At 39.8% G+C, this 19,351-nt stretch overlaps 2 protein-coding genes across 2 annotated transcripts in view; one reads left to right on the forward strand and one right to left on the reverse strand.

Annotated features, from left to right (window-relative positions):
* Nucleotides 1–19,351, reverse strand: part of PAK3 (p21 (RAC1) activated kinase 3) — a 273,715-nt gene that overhangs the window by 241,838 nt on the left and 12,526 nt on the right. The gene's annotated exons all lie outside the window — the stretch shown is intronic.
* Nucleotides 13,793–19,351, forward strand: part of AMMECR1 (AMMECR nuclear protein 1) — a 106,754-nt gene continuing 101,195 nt past the window's right edge. Inside the window, exon 1 of the mRNA XM_068956941.1 lies at nucleotides 13,793–13,964. Within this exon, the coding sequence (XP_068813042.1) occupies nucleotides 13,793–13,964 (172 nt within the window). The remainder of the gene's footprint in view (nucleotides 13,965–19,351) is intronic.

Genomic DNA, 19,351 nt, shown 5'->3' on the forward strand with positions numbered 1-19,351 from the left:
AAAAACCACCCCCCCCACACACACACACACAAAACCCTAGATTCTTTACATTGAGCCACTAAAGTGTTCTGGATCTACCTTTTTATCCTAGATGTCAGGTCAAATTTGACACACAGTTCTAACAGAGTAAATCTGCAGTATGGGCATGGATTTCATGGACTTGGATTTTTGTTGATATATATTGGTTATTGAGATTAACATTGAGCAGTAGATGAGTCTGAACTACTGATCATCTACACAGTCTTAGCTGGATCACTGCTTAATGAAGGTTGTGGTTCACCTCCCATCTCATTTGCAAATAAGTACCATACTTCCCCTCATTCCCCAAACATCCCAGTGCTGGCTGCTGGCATTTGTGGGCAGGGAAAAGTAACTATTAATAAAGTATTTAACAAATTGTAGCTTCTTCAATTCAACAAAAGAGCAGAAAATAACAGCTTTGTCTGTCAGTGCTTCAACAGCCAATTGCCTATTTATACCGTTGGTAGACCTTAGAAGTAGCGCAGGAACCACTGGCATAGGGTAAATAATTTATGTCAGTGAACTGTGCTGCCTTCAGAAGAAATCCTTCTACCTCAATCTCCAGATATTAAATAATGTGCTGTAGCCATTTCCCAATGTCCAGACCATGCTGCAGCTACTTTTTCATGTATCTTATTTTGCACAAAGCACGTTGAAGTAGGGAGTGACGGGAAGGTCAGATTTGTTTTGGAAAAGTCCAAAAGCTCTTCTGCAGCACAATTATTAGGAGGACTGTGAGAAGCCCCAGTGGCAATGATATATAGATAAACATCTGCATTCCTTACATACCACATTCATTTTTGCTTCAAGTAGAAGTTCACACTTCCAGTGTTGAGTAGATCGTGTATGTGTCAATTATACATCCAAATCTTCCCTCTGCGTTTGGTGTCAGGTATCCATTTGATATTTTGCTTTTGCATTATGAAGAGCCATGACTGTCTCTGTGATCCTTTCTTTAGATTTGTCAAAGCTCTCTTGCACACCAAGCAAACACTTAGTCCCCATACAATCCTGTATTAGCTGACTCTTTAGTCAACAAGTATTCCACTACCTTAGAGTTGCATTGCACAGATCTCCAACTATTTTATGCACTGTCTGCTTAAAAAATAAATAAAGATTGAATTACATTCCTGAGCCCAGGATCCTCTTGCACTATACAAATGTAAGTATTTAATTTGGCTTTCCCTGTTTATGTTAGTTTGTTTTAGTTTCTCTGTGTCTTACTCAACCACAAGAATGCAGCATAATTGGACTTATTCAGTACTGTGTGTCTTTGGCTGCTTTTTGCTTCCCAGAAGTTAAAAAAAAAAAAAGAGTTTTAAAAGAAGGTCTGAAAGTGTTTTTTGTTCTTTAGTTGTGAAACTAAAAACTAGACAAACAATCAAAAGAAATTTCATACCGAGAGCCTGCAAATAAAGGCATAGAGTTAAAAAATGAACTGATTGTAGCCTTGCTGAAAGGAAGCCGATTGCCAGCCTGTAGAGACTGGAGTCTGCTGTTCATCTCCGCAGGAACGTGTTGGAGATGAGAACAGTGCTGTACCCACTCCAGAACTCCGTTGCCAGTATAAGTTGGTTTATGGCAGGTATGGGGGAGAAGAGAAGAGGAAGAAATCCCATAATAGACAGTGATGGGATGACCTTCCCTGAAGAGTTTCTTTCTAGCCTGCAAGAACCGGGAGGTACCAGAAGCCTACTTCGACTCTCACTGTAGGAAATGGAAAGACTGCCGTTGACTGTAGGCAGGAGCTGGCTCAGGTCGCAGGAGAAGTTCAGATGGCGGTTTCACAGCACCTTGACAGCACACCTCATGCCCAGTAGCAGGACTAAGGAAATCAGTCTCCATGACTCCTCCACTGAAAGTGGCCGCAAGAGGTGTCCGTAGACCCTAGTTCTGGTGGGGTTCATTGGTTGGTTCTGAAAAGTTAGCGGAAGAAAGCTTGAGCTAAAACCTCCCACTTATTTCACACTAGTGTCCAACGTGCAGTCATTAGGAACGCCTTTCTGAGAGACCAGAGCCTAGCACCTAGCCTAAAAGGCGGGTCTCTCTAGTTGTAAGGGTTTATCTACATGGAGCTCCTTGCTAAGTTAGTTCAACTTAGTTGCTCAAGCAAATAAACTGTCAAAACTTCAACACCTACTGAAGTCGACAGCATAACTTCTTCTAACTTTAGCAAGAGCACCATCCATCCCCTAATTTCATCATATTACTTAGTAATTCTTTGATTAATTCAGCTTTTAAAAAGCAAAGACTTTTCAAGTTATAGGCTATATTTTTATTAGCAGACATTTCTGGCCAGCAGGACCAGCTTTGTTGCTGGTGTAAGCCAGTTCACCCACTGGTGAACACTGGTTAGCATCAATAGCTAGCATGCCAAGCTACAGCCTAAAGTATAGTTCTGCAGCCAAATAATAAATCCATAAAATAGAAGCCTCAAATGGAAACACTGACATAGCTTTGAGCACAGTAATGGACACATTGCTGTAATTAAATAATGTAATCCAATGTTGACGGCATTTGAGCAAACACGTTCCTTATTTTTTAAACTACTTATTTTCATTCTGCTAAAAAATGAATTAAAATGAAGAAACTTTTGAAATGAAGCCACGAATTATCCTCTCCAGCCATCTGGCTGGTGCCTAACTGCATATACAGTATGCTGCTAGGCCAAGTTACAAAGGAATTACTACCATGACTCAACAAACAACAGAATGAAAGACTCAGCACACTCCTATAATTCTGCTTCCCTGAGCGTAAACACTCTGATTGACTTAATGTTGTTTATTACTGCTTAGATCCTCGCCCTTCAGATATTCAAATTAAAGTGGGCTTCAGTCTAATCTTTTCTCCACCAAACCCTAAGTAAGACATTGCCTTCAGAAAGGATCTTGCATCTCAGCTCTTCTGACTCCTTTCTGCACTCAGGAGTAAAGAAGCAAGCTCCAGGAGGAATGGGCAAGCCCAGGTGAGCTGAGGGTCCATCTTTTTGTGCAGCCGTGCTAAGGAAATGATTCTTGAGCATAAGGCTCTGAGCGAAAGAGTGGGAATCCTGTGGGCCATCATGCGGTAGAAGAGTTTAAAGAAATAACCCCGGCCTCACAGATCGTAAAGGTCATCACTGGAGCTTAAAGGTAGCAGGCACAGCATCAAGGACAACATCGGAGAAACTTAGTGACAGATGCTACTTTTGGTATCTTCCCCTAGACGCACACTGTTTTAAAGGTACATAAAGCTCCCCGAAAAAAGCACAGAGGATTCTCCTACAATACAGTTTGTCTAGCAAGATAAAGTCTGCATAACCACATGCACATTCTGTTTCACATCGTGAATACCGACAGCTTTTCAGTGCAAAGTGCATGGCCAGGGTCGGAGCTGGAATGTAAAGTCCAGCCTTTCCCAGGCACACAGAGAGGGCTTGAGAGCGAGTCTAGCTGATGAAAGTTTAGGGCAGCCCTGTAGGTGCTTTTGCCTGTTTTTGTGTAATGTGTTAAATTAACAGCAACCAAAATAAATCTCCACATGAGGCAGAAAGCAGCAGTACACAAAACAAGTACAGTCAAATATTCAGAATGAGCTCACAATTTGGAGAGGCTCTTAGTTCTTACGTGCCTGACAAAGATGTCTCACACAGAATCCTCAAATTAATTATCACATATTAAAATGTTGCTTTTTATGTGCTGACTTATATGCAAATTATCCAGCCATCAAAAACTCAAAAATTTTACTGGAACTGCAGGAATTTCACAACTGTACTTTTTATAATTGAAAATTACTTTGTACAAGTACTTGAAACAAAAAATTATTATGAGCATTGTTCTAGTGCTTGCTTGTTTATGAGCACTGTGAACAACACTGATCCTACATTACTGTTAAAATGCATCTACAGCATGCACTGCATTAGCAAAGTAAGGAATAGTCAAATAGCAGAAAAATAAAGTGGAAGTACGCCCTTCTGAGACAGAAGGCAAAGCAACACTCGTAAGTAAGAAGTAAATAATTTGTCATAAATTTTATACCCAACCATTCTCTGCTGCAGGGACCAATACATAAATACTTTGCAGATGCCATCTGCTGGGGAAGCAGGAAAACAAATAAATTGTACACTGCTATCACATACTAAATAAAACAAACCTATTTACTAAAATCTCATAATTTCTCTACTTTGTTAGCTGTTACTAGAAGAAAAGTGACCAGTGCAACTATCTCTTAAGCTTTTATGATGAACCAAAATGAAATGGGGGAATGCAGATACATGAATGTTAACATCACTGAGGCAGCAGTCAAACTGGAAATGGCTTTATTAATTAAATCAGCATCATAAAACTGGAAAACCATTGATATCCTGTAGAAGTACTTACTACCTTTAAACTCAAAAAGATTAAGGTGTCATGTTCTCACAGTTTATACAATGCTGCCCTCTAGCAACTGGAAACCAGTACAAGCACGGGATTCATAAAGGTATTTCTCAAGACAGAGGTTCTGGGAAAGTCCTTTCCTTGCAAACAGTGTTGGTTGTTTAACACAGCTGTGCTTGAAATTGCATTTGAAAGCTCTTACTTGGTAAAGTTCCTACACTAGTGGGTGTTTCTCCTGGATAAAGACAAACAGCAAAATTGACTACCTATTTGCAGTGGTGAAATTTAAATTTAACCATGTTTGGAGAAAGTGCCTGCTTACAGAAAACACAGATGTTCTTTATCTAAAGGTGCGTACCTGATCGATCTGCACCCTGTCAGACTACCCCAATGTAGCAGTCAATTTGGCTCCTGCCCTTTGCTCACTCAGTGCAAACTGCACTATAACAAAAGCAGTTTGTTGCGAGTGAACTCAACCATTGGTCCCGTGTGCTTCCAAAGAAGTGGGCAATATCTTGCAATATTTTCTACCACATTCCAATTTAAGGCTGGAACTAAAAAGCCCAGCCACACTCGACTGCATCCGTGGGGTCTGATGTATCCCAGCACACCCTGTCCCTCCCATACGATCCCCCCATAATGTGTGGTCACTCTCTGCTGCTAACTCAATCCGTCTGGGAATTAAGATGGCAATAAAATACATATTCATTAACATTAAAAATTAAATCAATAAGTCTTAAGGGCAGCTTTAAGACAAGTATTTATAACTTTTTTCTTCTTTGGCCTACAACACCTTAAAATGCCTAAGTCCTTTGTTGATATTCAGGCCTAGGCTAGCAAGGCATTGAAGCACATGCTCATCTCTAAGGCTGTGAACAATCCCACTGAAGTTAGTATGAGTTAAAGGCATATTTACATAGTTTTCTGAAAGCCTGCCCTAAATAGAAGTTAAGATTCTCATCGCTAATTGAGTTGAAAGCCACTGAAAAAGGTCTTCATTTAGAAAATCTTGTTCTAATTAGAACAAACCCAAACTGGCTCCAGACCTAAACTGGAGAGAAACGTAATTAAATATTCTGATGAAATGGCATCCATGATTACAAAAAAGAAATAAATACTAGCTTTCTAGTCAAAAAAGTCACGTCAGGGAAAGCGCTAGAGATGCTAACAAAATAACGAAGGTGGGCTGGCAGCCACTTGGCTAACTGAGGCTCTTCAGCTACCTATAAGAAGAAACTTCTTTGAAATGACGCAGAATTGGAAAGCCACAGCAAAGTGAGGGTCATGCATCAATAGAAACATACTCCAAAAGGCAAGGACATTTGTATTTTACAGAGTATATTCCCTGAGGACCTAGAGAAAGATCACTGTTATCATCTGGACAAAGTGGAACTGAGAAAGCTCTGAGAGAAGGGCATCGGTAAGATGCTTTTGACTCACTAATTCTCTGCCTGCCATTACCGCAAGCTGAATGAGAAGGCCACACGCTATGGCACCCACAGGCTGGGGGGTCAAGATGGCCATGCTGCCCTACATGACTTTCTTCCCCTCTCTTTCTTTTCAGCATGGCCCAAAGGGTATGACTACCAAGAATGTCTCTGTGCTAGAAGATCTCAGCTGTGTATTTGATGCTGCTTTTATACTGCCCAAAGAGGCAGTGAATTTGATCATGAAATTTCAAATATGAAATATCCACGAGGAGCGAAGGCGTGATAATGTGTCTGCCTTATGGACACCATCGTACTGAAAATTCAGTTTACAGTAAACTGCTACATTGCATCTGCTGAGAACTTCATATTAAACTCAAAGCATTTCAACTAATCTTTTCTCCATTAATTTAAATCTTGGGAGGGGCTATCAGCAATGCTACTAAAAAGCATTGTGTAGTTGGGAAAAAACGTATGACATGGAACAAATCAGCAGATTAAAATGTCCACCTCTACCTGTCCAAACAGACTGCTTTTCCATTAAGCATAACACAGGAATCCTGTACCACAACCTTTGAGGTTGATTATGTGGAACTGCCTTTAAATAGTACTTCTGGGTTTCTCTTTTATAACTAACCAACGGGACATTTTTAAAATACCATCAAAATATTTTCCTTGTTTAATATTAATAATAACACCTTAAAAAATGTTCATCTTCTTATCCACATCCAATCTGCTGAAAGGTCACAACTGGATCCACTAGGGATTCATAACGGATAATTTTTTAGAGCATTACAACCAATAACTGTTAAACAGCACATTCAAATCTTGGGTCTGATTCTACAGGACTCAGGCAAAATTCCTACTGTAGCCATGGGAACTTTCCTTGAGAAAAGATGATGAGATTAAAACGTTAAAGGAAAAGAATAATTTTATGAAGCCCTGCTGGCCAGTTTACACATCAGCTAAACCAGTGTTGGAACTGGCAGACTATTTGAATAGAAACACAAGAACTATCCTGCCCAGCCAGAGCACTGATGCAACTGCTCCATTAGCCTGTCTCTGGAGATCAAAAGCTTGCATGCTAGGGAGGCCTAGTTCAGCAGAAAGGCCCTATGACCTTCAGCTGGGGAAATTATTCCTAATCAAAAGAGCAGTTAAATACAGTCCTGTGGATTTTAATGCATATTTATCTTCAGGTACATGGTTAAGCACTTTCCTGACTCAAGATACGAATGAACAGAGGACTTCCTAAAGAAAGAGACTAAGACTATCTAAGACCACCTAAACTGAGAGATGTAATATTTCGAGCCTACCTGTAGTCACAGGAGATGTTTGATATGTTCTCTCAGAGGAACAACATCAAGAGTTGATAAAGATGTCATGGCCATGGAGAAATCAGAGGCAGAGCAAAGGACTCTGAGGGATAGAAAAGGTGACTACAACACTCTGAGGTGAAGGGAGATTTTGGAGTAATGGTACCTTCAGAGAATCCTTATATACACTGCATTTTTATTTTTTTGTGTGTTTGCAGGGGTTTTTTAATTGTTTTTGGACACGTCTAAATTTTCTTGGTTTCAAAATGTGCCAGAAAACAGCTATGGATTTTAAAAAAGTACAAGCTCAGGCTCCAGTCTGGATCCTGACATATTCTTCCCGTACAGCTCTTGACATTTAACTTCTCTACTCCATCTCTTCTTTATTATAAAATTACTACCCTACCTCAAAGGATCACTGTGATGTTACTTGGTTATGCATACTTTCCCAGGATATTAGATAGTCCGACTGCAGGCAATAGAGATATAAAAAGTATGTTTAAACAAGAGGAACTTCTAAGCCATCTTAGAACAGAATCACTTCACTGGAGACAGAGATGATGATGAGAGAAGGGAAAGACAAAACAGCAATTGAAAGAGCAATTTTCCCCCGCAGTCGGCATATCAGACAGAATAACACCGCTGGGCCTCAGGCTGCAACTGACTTTTAATATAACCTCTCCTGATCTGTACATTTCAAAGTAAAATCAAGTCCAAGAAAAAGGTCCTGACTCCTTCCAGGAAAGTTTCCATGCGTTGAGAAACTAAGCTAATCACAACTATGAGATAAAGTACCTTTCATTTTCATCACTGTAAATTTCATCTCAAGAAAGTAGATACCAATTATCTAACTCAACTTCTATCCTGATTTGGAAGATGAAAGTCTAGAAAGGCTGAGCAAAAATTGCTAGAATTATTTTGATTTAGAGCTGTACAACAGAGCAGAATCGGAACCATTTTGCTCACAATTTTTCCCCCATATTTAAAATAAATCTTTTGGTAATGGAGTTGTTAGTATCCAGGAACCAGTTGCTTTGGAGTTTTCTGATTTATACTATTGTTTATACAACATTGAGCATATACACTAAAGTCAAACTGAATACTTCATAACATGGGAATGCTTGTGTTTCTGGTGGTTGTTAATATAAATTTTTTACTGTACTGTCTCTCTTTGCTAAGGCACCCTTAAAACACTCAGGCCAAGCAGATGCAGAATGTATCAAATTAGTACCTTAGGGCAATCAATGTAATAAGATGTTTCATTATAAACTCAGGGAAGCAAACTATATACTGCTCCCAGACATTGCCAAGGCAATTGATTTCTTTATGTCTTGTGTGAGGATCACCAGAGAAAATCTCTGGAACTAGTCATTAATCAAACAAAGCATAGCACAGAGTTAGAATTTTTGAACTGGGGCCAAAAGCGATTGTGGAAATTTGCTGTGACAACTGAAGAGAAACTTAATGCCTAGAGGGAAGGAAGGGTTGTGACTTCCCTGTGGTTTTATGGGTTTTGTTCTTTTCTTTTTCAGCGATCGTGACAGAATCCTTACAGGACCCTCACAAAATGTGCCAGTCACCCCTCTACAGAAATTCATAAAGTTTACAAAGAGCTTATAGAATACTGCCACCTATCCTGAAGTTACACCGGACTAAACTCATCCATCGCAACACTAGGCTTGCAGCTAAATAAGGGAGTCAAAATACAGGACAATGGCATGTGTAAATATAGAGTAAAGTGGGATAAGAAGCAATGAGAATGCACTTGGCAAGGGAGATGAGAAAATTCAAAATGAGCTTGAAGCATAAAGGAGAACAGCTCAGCCAGTAGGGCAGAAAAGCAGAAAAAGGAAGAGAAGAGAAGAAACGGGGAAACGTGAAGAATTTCTGCTGGGTAGGAGCAAGTATAATAAGGTTCAGTAAGCCCTAGCTAGAACTAGAGAAATATTTTGTAGCAAGCCTCTGTGCATCATACAATGAATTTACACTGCTTAAAAATTAAATAGTCCTAAATTAGTCGTAAGGAACAGGAAGGAGCCTTACTTTTCAGGTTTCTGTCCTAACAGAGAGAGATTTTGCACATTTTTGCATATTGCCTAGATAAACAGTGCCAACTATGTACTATGTACTATGATTGTACTGGATTTAAAAAAATAATAACACAATTGCAGTAATCCAGTCCATTAACCTCAGATTGCCCTGTACCACCAAATTCAGATTCTCACTATTCAGCTAGACATACTCCTCAAGGCACTAACACATATCTTTTTGATGTGCCCTGGGACGTTATCAATGCCTTTGAAGACACACCAGAAGGCTAAAAATATCCATATTAAAAACAATGTACACTCAGAGAATCACTGGTATTCCAATCAAAAGTTTTTTTCATCATATAATACGGAGCAAGGGATTATTCCAAGATTCGGGGGATCTCACATTTACGCTTTCAGATCGGCATTTTCCTAACTACTGTGTTTGAACTGCAACTTGATATTACACAGAGCCCATTACCTGAAAGGCATTACAGAAGAAGAGTTGATTTGATACCTTAAATGAAATGGAGAAGATCTTTTAAATGCCCCAAGGAACTTTAAATTTTTAGTTTTGATTGAATAGATCCAGTTTAACCCTGCACTGACAAAATATTTTGTTGTTGATGTAGTGATAACATGGTAAAAACCATGAAAATTGCTCTGGTCATTGGTATTTTTCAATTTCTAAATTAGAAAAATAAATAAATAAAATCTCAGCAAATAAAAGCTCTAGATTTATTCATTCTGACTCTTTGTGTCCATCATGCAGCTTTTTGTGCTGTTTCATATAAAAAAGCAACACATCACTTGAATTAGGCAGTTGAACCCTCCTTTTCAGTGAAGAAGTGGGATTATGTCCATAACTGTTTCAAACAACAATTTAGGGTTAAACTCTAATCTCTGCTTTAGCTGCTATAGCAAAGGATTGCTGGAAACGACAAGCATTCAGCATAACTACTAAAATTTCACAAGGTACCGATGCATGTAAGTCAGCTGCCTTTGTGTGTACCGCATAGGTGTTTGAACTGAGCATTTCATTTCTACATTTCATGAAAGTATAATGTATTCTGTTATCCTCAGGGTCATTACTTATTTCACCACTAACAAGGACACTTTCAGTAAATCTTCTTCTCCAAGGTTACTACTTTCCTTAGGACCTCATTCAGCACCCTGAATCAAAGGGATTTTCCCTATTGATTTCAGTGGGACCAGGATTTGGCCAGTACTGCCAATATTAGTCCAATATTCCCTCATGCAATGAAAACAATAATTTTCTCCAAGCTCTCAGCTAAGGTACTATAATAATTTAGTGGTTAGCTTGCATTGACTTTAAAAAGCTCTCATATGAATTTTGTTCTTTTTTTAAACTCTGAATAACTTTTCACTACATGCAAGCTCATCCGTAAGGTTCTAACATTGCAGTATAAAATATTGTGCTCTTTCTCTTCCCATTAATTTCACCAGGACTGGCATTTAGGAGCTTTTTTTTTTTCCAAATCACAGTCACAATTAGGGGTAACGCAAAATGTCATTTTCATATCACGTCTAGCATTGTTGTACAAAGCTAATTATCTGTCAGTCCCCTGGAAATTTTCCTACTGCAGTTACATATGCCAGACATCACCTCAAAGTTCATGCTCCAAAGAGCTCCCTGAACAACAGACTAGAGATGTCTAACAGGAAAAACAGTTGATGACAGCCTGCCCTGGTGAATTCCTTTTAATTTCACAGTTTATTTTGCTCAACAAGTTTCTTTAATGAAGTTCTCATTTATGACCACAGTGGTCTGCTCACTCCATTACACTGGTAGAAACTGGACATTGTTTCTCCAAATCGACCAACAGCTACAGGCAAGAACTCCCAAAGATTACTGGATGTTGAAATCCAAATCCTGATGTACATACAGACACAAGAGCAGACCATTAATTGATCACGCTTGCGCAACAATAGGCTCACAGCTACATCAGTTCTGGAGGGATAGCGCTGGTTTCAGTTACTTTTCTCCTTTGCAGGGAAATCAAGGATAAAAGCCAGCACCTAATTTACACTGAATGCTCAGGCGAAACTCAAGTCAAATGATATTAAAGAAATGACTGAATTTAAACAAAGAACCGTTTAGCTCTCAAGAGCGTGTTAGGTATTTTAGAGATACCATGATATAAAGCAGCATGCTCAGTGGAAAGGGATCTACTTGCGCCACATCCGTTTGACAGACACCATAAGCACTGTAGTGTTTCACTACAGGAATGATGAATATACGTTTACACTTTTGCTTTCATGCCAAACCACCCATCTGTTCTCTGCTCAGAATTCTGTCATACTTTTTTATTTCACTTTTGCCCTATGTTATATTTAAGTTAAAAATTTCAAAAAAAAAGCGTTATCTCCTATGTATTATTTATTTTCTAGATTCTCAGTACTAATGAAACTTCAATACAGAGAGAATGGTTCTGAATACTAAAGTTTCCAATTGTTCAAGATGAAGGCATGCTTTACTGTGTTGTATTAGCAATCCCTTTATAACACAAAGAGATAAAAAGAGCATTTGAATTAATGATGTCTTCTGTGGCAAAAAAAATCTAATTTTTTAATGCATAGGTCATCTGCTAATACACACTTGCTAGCCTCTAATGATTGTCCTGTGCTGACGTATCACGAGCAGTGTACTGTCTGTGATGAATTACCCACTAGCCATCATTATTATTGGCTTTAGGTTTTATTAACTTACAAAAAGGTGCCTATAAAAGTCTTTGGCATTATTTCTTGCTGCTTCAAAGGCAGGATTTAGGAGTTTTAGGAGATTAGTAGTCACATTTCTTGAGCTAGCCCTGAAACTTCTGAGATAACATATACCAACACTAAACTGGTATGAGTACTTGCTGCCTTTTGACTGAGAGTGAATGCTGTAACACGAGTCATAATTATTTACGCTACAATTTCTAATATTGTCCATTGCATAATAGTCAGCAGAAGCACTTCAGAAGATGTCTGTTTGTGTATAAATATAAGTAAGATATGACCAGCCTACTTCAGAGATTGTCTACTGTTCTAGCTCCTAGAAGGACACTTAAGATCAGAACGGTTAGAACTGCAGACAGACCATAAAGGGTCTTTTTCTCCAAAGCACCTGCAAAAAGGAAGATCATAGCTAGACACCCTTAGTTGCACTTGTATATGTGCAACTTAAACTTCTATTTGTTTGTATGGGACAAACGCTTTAGTCCTTAGCCCCAGAGAACTTCACTGTGAGTGTGAAGCTACAGCAATAGTCCATACTATTTGCTGCAGCTTCACATTTGCTGTAGCTTCACATATATTAAATATATTTACATGCACACAGCATCTGCAAGACAAAATGCTGAGGTGCTCTAAAAGAAGTATAGCTTTATCACTTCAAATGGACAGTCCTATCAGAATAGCAAAGGGATTGCACACCACTATCGCTGAAGCACATTAAATGTGTTGTTCTTCCTATGATGCCATTATTGTTCGGCATAACTCAAAAACTAATGTTAAAACAAAAGCACATTCTGTAGCAAGGGCAACATTCAGCTTTTTTCTCAAATGCAAAATTGCTTTCCAAAGCAGCAGCTTCTCGTAATCCAGTCCCATGTGGCTGAATCTAACCCAGTTGTACTACTTAAGCTGTTTCCCTTTTCAGTCTGAGTATAACGAAAAGCGGGGACTAGCTCCTGGTCCGTGCTCTGGCAGCTCTAAGACTGCCCTAAATAGGTTGCTGAAGATTACTTTTGGCATTACTTGGGAAACTTAACTGGCATCAAGCCAAGGTGCCTAGCTTTGTGCCAACTGCCCCTTGTTTTCTTCTAGATGAGGGAAGTAACAAAAAAGCACCAGGGAGCAGGCTGAGGACTTTGTCAATAGTATGCTGTGCGCTAGTTGTCCATGTAAGTACACAGAAATTACAGACCACAACCACCGAGAGTAGTCCTTAGGCTACTGTATTTTGTTGTGGGCATGGTATAGAGATACCAGTGCCTCCTCCAAGGCTGTGTCAAATACTCTGGCACTACTTGAAGTTTTGTCCATAAGTCAGTTGGTTGAAGAAAATTTCCTGAAGTACCTCTACCTGAAATCCCATTCACTCTGTGGGACTACTAGTGGGGGGGGGGGGGGGGGGGGGCGAGTTTAGCATACACTCTGTGTAAGACTGAGGTTTCCAAAAGTTAGAACTGTGCAGTTTCCAAGATCTCTGCAAAATATCAGCTTTTCTGACTGCTTCAAAATTTATAAAGTAGGGGGCTGCTATAAAATACTGTCACTGCATCACAGACATTAGGGTTGAAAATAACTTTTTGGTCATATTTTCTCATCCATCTTCTATTTCAGCATTTTCTTCTATGCTGAACTCTTAAGGGTTAACTGGCACCGGTTGGAGGAGGGGGAAAATCAGAGGTCAGCTCATGTTCTGATACCAGTGAACTGGCAAGTTACTCCTTAAGCATGTGGTTTCATCCTAGGTTCTTCCTGCCAGCATTTTCTCACTTTAATCGTACACCCACAGCAACCCAGATCCTTAAATTCAGCAATTCTTTCTCAGGTTTCAGCAAGTCATTGGCAGCCTGAGCTATTTTTGGGATATTTTCTCCACTGCAGATGCAGCTTAGGAAAACGCAGGGAGCATGCTAAAGACCTGCAGCTATTTGCCTTGTACAATTTGCTCATTTCTCTTTATTTCTCTGTTTTCCTGCACTGATCACTTAAAGGACAATCTCTCTGGCAAACAAAATCCCCGGAGCCTGATTAGAGGGACTGAAGGCTCCCAGACACGGATTGCCTGCCAGCCACAGCACGGTAAGGACATGGACACTTTTGGCTAGCCTTGTATTGCAGTTTTTTAAGCTTTGCTGAACGTTTATTTGTGTCCATCGCTTCCAAATCAACACTGCTGGCATGGCAGGCAGTCTCCAGCTCCTGGTCTCCATTTTCATTCCCTAAAATCCTCAGCTCTTGTAAGTAACACATTTATACTCACCGTCTCTTTGTCTGTTCTAGAAATCAGTGACTGACATTAATTTTAGTTCCAGGTTTTCTTTCCTTACATTTTAGCATCCTTTGGAGAGCTGTAATTTTTAATCCTGACTGAAACTGTGGATATTTCTATTGCCTGATCTTCCCTCTTCTAGGTAGAATGTTAATCTTATTATTTAGCTCAGCAAATTATTCAAAACAGGGACTTGTTTTATGTACTATAGGTGGAAACATTATAAAAAGGAACTGCTACTGCTGATTTACAGTTTTATACGTAGCTTTCTTGTCTTGTGCACAGGCTCTGCTATAATATCTTAAAGCTGCCACACAGCAGCACGCTAACACTACAAAGACATATACAGTATAAAACAAATGCAGCAGACCTATCTATAATAAAAATTGAACAGGTTTTATCATGCACTTATTTTATATCTTCACAAGAAATGCATGAAGTAAGCTCCGCGAGAATGACAAGATTCCTATTTTATGTGACATACTGTTTTATTGAAATACTGGTGAAAATAGTTAAACATCCTCAGGGATGTTTTACTTATACATATTACTGTAGGAAGATGAACACAGTTCACTGCTAATGAAAGTACAAATCAAAATCTGGGAATCTCTGGTGACAGAATTGGGAAAAGGGTTTGCTTTTATTTTTATTTTGTTCCCTTTCCTGTACCTGAGGCCTTTTAGAAAACCTGGAGTTGCTTTATGCATTATCCTTTTATGATTGGTAATATGACGACTGCAAAAAGAGAATTCCCCTGAGGGCTTAATGTACATCATCCGAATATTTGACTGCAACTCGGTGTCTGTTGTCCTATTAAGAGAGATGTTTTGGAAAGCCTGACATTGCACTAGAGGTAGGGAGGCCTTCAGACAGAATAAGCAATCAAAGGGTTTCTGCATCTGCTGCCAAGAGAGACAAGAGCATCAAAACAAAGCCTCATAAACTTTCCTATGAAAGTGCTTAGATACTACAGTCTGTAGCAGAAATAAAAGTTAGCACTGCCTTCTATGCAGTCTTTTAGGAGCTTATTCAATCTTCCCCTTTCACCTTTCATATGGGAGAATTTTTTCTTCATTTTCAAGCCGGCAGATGTTCCTTGAGTGACATATTCTGATAAAACAAATCAGAGGGATGGGGGAAATGCTATATGTGCACGAGTGGACTGAAGCTCTATCTTCAGCAGCAAAACAAAGACATTCAGAAACTAGATTTTTATTTAAGGGTTAATTCTCAGTGTGGGTAAGCCTGAGTTATGGGAGAAGTTAGTATGTGGTGGATATGCGAAGAATCAAAGAAGAAAAAAAAAGCCATGCAGGAAACAATGACTTACAGCACTAGAAGCCAAAAGTGAAAACTTCAACTGGTATGACTAGATCTTGAATCAGGCTCTAGAAGTCATATTTTTGCTTCTGAAAGCCTCTCATCTGCTGGTTATTGAGTTTGTATGATGTTGCCTGTGCTCCCTCTGAACGTGGGACTGATCTCTGGGGCTGACTCCCTCACACAGGTGAACCTCAGCCTCAGTTCCACTGAAGTCACTGATACTAAACCAAGTTAATGAGAAATATGAACCAAGCCTTTAGCCCTTAGTTCCACATTGTACTACATCCCAGGAAACTAGCACTCAGCTTACTGCAGACCTTAAGACTGCACTCATATCACAGACACCACAGGCAAAAAGAAATTTGTATAGCTGGATATATTTTGCTAAAGTTAGCAAGGCATTTGATTGTTTACTGTTAAGAGAAGAGCTGGTATGTGCCATTCGACAAATTACAAGGCATGCTTTTAAATCCAGATTCCATGTTTCTCTCTCACTCGCTCTCAGAAAAAAAGTTACTTTCAGCACAAACAGAAATCAATTGAAGTTTTAGCTGCAGGACATGTCTATGCAGGATTTAATGTTTTGAGACTTCAGTGAGATAAAACTCATTACAGTGATAGACCTGTAGAGATAGCCATTCAAGTGGTGCTTGTTTGGACATGCTAGAAAATGTCATACTAAATTATGCCATTGAAAAGAATTATTATTAGAAATATCATTGATGTTATTTTACAATACTTGCATGAATTAAATAATCTGAAAAATGTAAAAGCAGAGGCCATCAAGAGTATATTAACTTTTTATTTTAAAACAAACTGTTGCGAACAGGAGCTCTCTGGAAGTTGAAAACCCCATCAGTGTTAGAGAAAGAATATAGATTATGGGGATTAGCAGTTCTCCAGATGGCTCCCAAATTGAGGAGACCCTCATGCTATGTTAATACAAATACTTTAGCTTGCCACAGTCTCACATGCAACCCTTTCACACAGTGTCTTCAAGCCAGGAATAATAGCATCTACCTCTGCTACATAGAGAAGTTGCTGCTGTTCCTGGTTCCGGGAACCACGCTTTAAATATGCAGGCCGTGCTCCTGAAAATATGGATATGGCTCCTCTTGCAGAGTGGCCAGCGGAACAGGAAAGAGGCCGATTGTCAAGCAATGGACAGAAATTGCCCCCCGATCTTCCCCTGCTGCTGCTGCTGCTCAGATTGTGCAGGCAGCACCCATTAGCTCCATAGCTCCTACCCAGGTGACAGCATGTACTTCTCCCCACTCACATTCTGTTTTGCTGGCTGGTGACCTGTCTCATATCTTTAGTAAAAGAGCACTAGATGACTACTGCCCTTGCGCTCCCTTCTGGGGTTTGTGCTTATTGACAACTTAAGGGGAGAAGTCAACAGATTTCTGTGCTGTCCTTTTTTTGTGCATACAAATTGAGTCGGTCACAGAAAAGATATTAAAGACTAACTGACTTCATAGCAAACTAATTTATAATTCAGCAGCAACTATGATGCTAGGATCAGGCGTCTCTTATGCCAGGCACTCTACAAATTTTTCCTGATGGTCCTTGCCTAAAAACGTCTAGATACAAAGAGCTAATGGATGTCAATAAGGGCACTGGATAAAATGGAACCCATGCTGATTTACAACAGAGGTCGTTCTAGAGTCAGAACACGCGTCAAATGCATATTTATTCCTTCACTTGAACGATCCTGGAAAAGAAATACTCTTGGGAGTACCAATGTAAAAAGGGTCCCTCCCATTTTAATGACATCCTCAGACACATCACAAAGTTAAAGTAAATTAGTTAACTGTGCATCAGCACAGCCATGGTAATTGGCCGGTTTTATTCTTTTTACCTGTTTTTAAGTTTATGTTTTTCAATTTTAGCTTAAAATTCAATGAAAAGAGGTTTAATTGCTCTTGCATTACTCCCCAGATGGTTAGACCAAGAGAGCCTATACTCTCAGTGGCTCCACTGGCATGTGGTAACTTACTACATGGTGATAACCTGATCATATGGCTGAGTCCTTCATTAAAATTGGAGGAACAGTTTTATTTTTCCCGGCTGTCACTTTGCACCAGGCTAATTCTACTAACTCCATTTGTGGGATTAGGTTGAAAGAGGAATCTTCAGCAGCAGGTGAATAGTACAACAGTTCTTCAAGGACTGGGACTGAATTTTGTTAAATACTTTCATAGAGAGATGTTCTGCAACAAAAAACAGGAATATGCTGACAAATTTTGCAGCTGAGATGTTGGGAGGCAGCATCAGTTTAGAGGAGGAAGATCATGGAGTAATAGAAGTGAGATGAGTAGAAAGGAGATGCAGACTAGCTTGGCTAGTCTGAACAGGTCAGGTTTGTCTTTTCCTTTCCCAACTATTGGCTTCTGCTGCTGCTAGTGAGGAGCAGGTGAGGCCACATGTGACAACAGCTACTGCTCCAGCTAAAGACCCTCACAGCACCAGCAGACCCAGGCTCCTCTTCCCAGGTGGCAGGAGGAGCATAAAGATGCTCTGCAGATCAGTTCCTCTCTCTGATCCTCCCATCTCCATTTCTTCCCACCTCATCCCACTGCAGGACTAGGCCTCGGCCTGCTTCTGGCTCTGGCCCCAACTTCGGCCTCTTTCTCTATGTAATGGTTAGAGAAGCACAGGGAGGTAGCAAGGGCTACTTGACAAGGATGAGGCAAGGATGAGAGAGGGGCTATTGGGCCTGGCTAGCAGGGTGGGAGGGACAGGCGGCCACGTAAGATGCGGGGAGGGAGATGAAACAGAACATCCTGGCAGGAGCATGGAAAGACAAAGTGTGATGGGCAAAGCACAGTTTTGCTCCCAACATCTCCCATGTGATACGGCTGAGAAAAATTCAGATCCACATTACAGTGTATGACAAAAGATAAAGCTACCAGAGACACGCTAGCACTGATGACATCCTACAAGGTATGAGTGAGCCCTTATTTGGAATATTACATAGTTCTTGTCATCTATGTTCTGGAAAAGTGAATATGTATGGCAAAAATGAGCAAGGAATATGAGCGCTGTTGGTAAAGATACCAGCAGGGAGATTATTTAAGATGTCTAACAATGCTGACATAATAACAAATAGACATAAATCTGACATAAGGATTGGAGTTAGAAGAACACATTGAAGCAGTGCGGTGGGAGCAACAATCCTAACTCTCTTTTTTTCAAGGCAGAGCATGATCAATTACCAAAAGCACTAAATGCTTATACAAGCTGCTGCCACACTAGGACTGCTTTCTAGGCTTTTTTGATACCCTTGATTCATGCTAATATAAATAAGGTAAGAATCAATTCCTGGGTGTCATCCACGGATGAATAAAAAGATGCTATAATTTACTCCAGCAGATATTGCTTCTTTCGACATCACTTGTATTTCTGGACAAAGTCTAAGGTAATACTGATGTGATGCCACTAAAAGAGGCCATATTATGACACGCGAATGAAACTAGCATGTTGGGTAAGAGAAGAGTGAATGGAGCAAATTGGTTTTTTGTTGATATTCTGAAGAATCTAAAGAATCTGTTATGAAGCTGCACAGATTAGAGCGTTAAGTGCTTAGATCAGAGTGTTTCTGTAAACAAATACCAAAAGTTACTTTTAGTTTCATGTTAAGATTTTCCTCTTTTGCTCAAAAAACAAATTGACCTGCTAGACCAACAACCACTCTGACCGAGGGGAGAGAGGGAGACTGAGAGCAGAACGCCCTTTCTTCTTTTTCCCCAAAACCAGATTAAAGTGAATGCCATATGGATGAGACACAGAGACTACAATACAGATCTGGACTGATTTGCCTGTTCAATGCCAAAGCAACACAGCTTAAGCACCGAGGCTTAAATGTCTCTCA

The sequence above is a fragment of the Struthio camelus genome, chromosome 11 (genome assembly GCF_040807025.1).
Source record: "Struthio camelus isolate bStrCam1 chromosome 11, bStrCam1.hap1, whole genome shotgun sequence".
Taxonomy (NCBI): domain Eukaryota; kingdom Metazoa; phylum Chordata; class Aves; order Struthioniformes; family Struthionidae; genus Struthio; species Struthio camelus.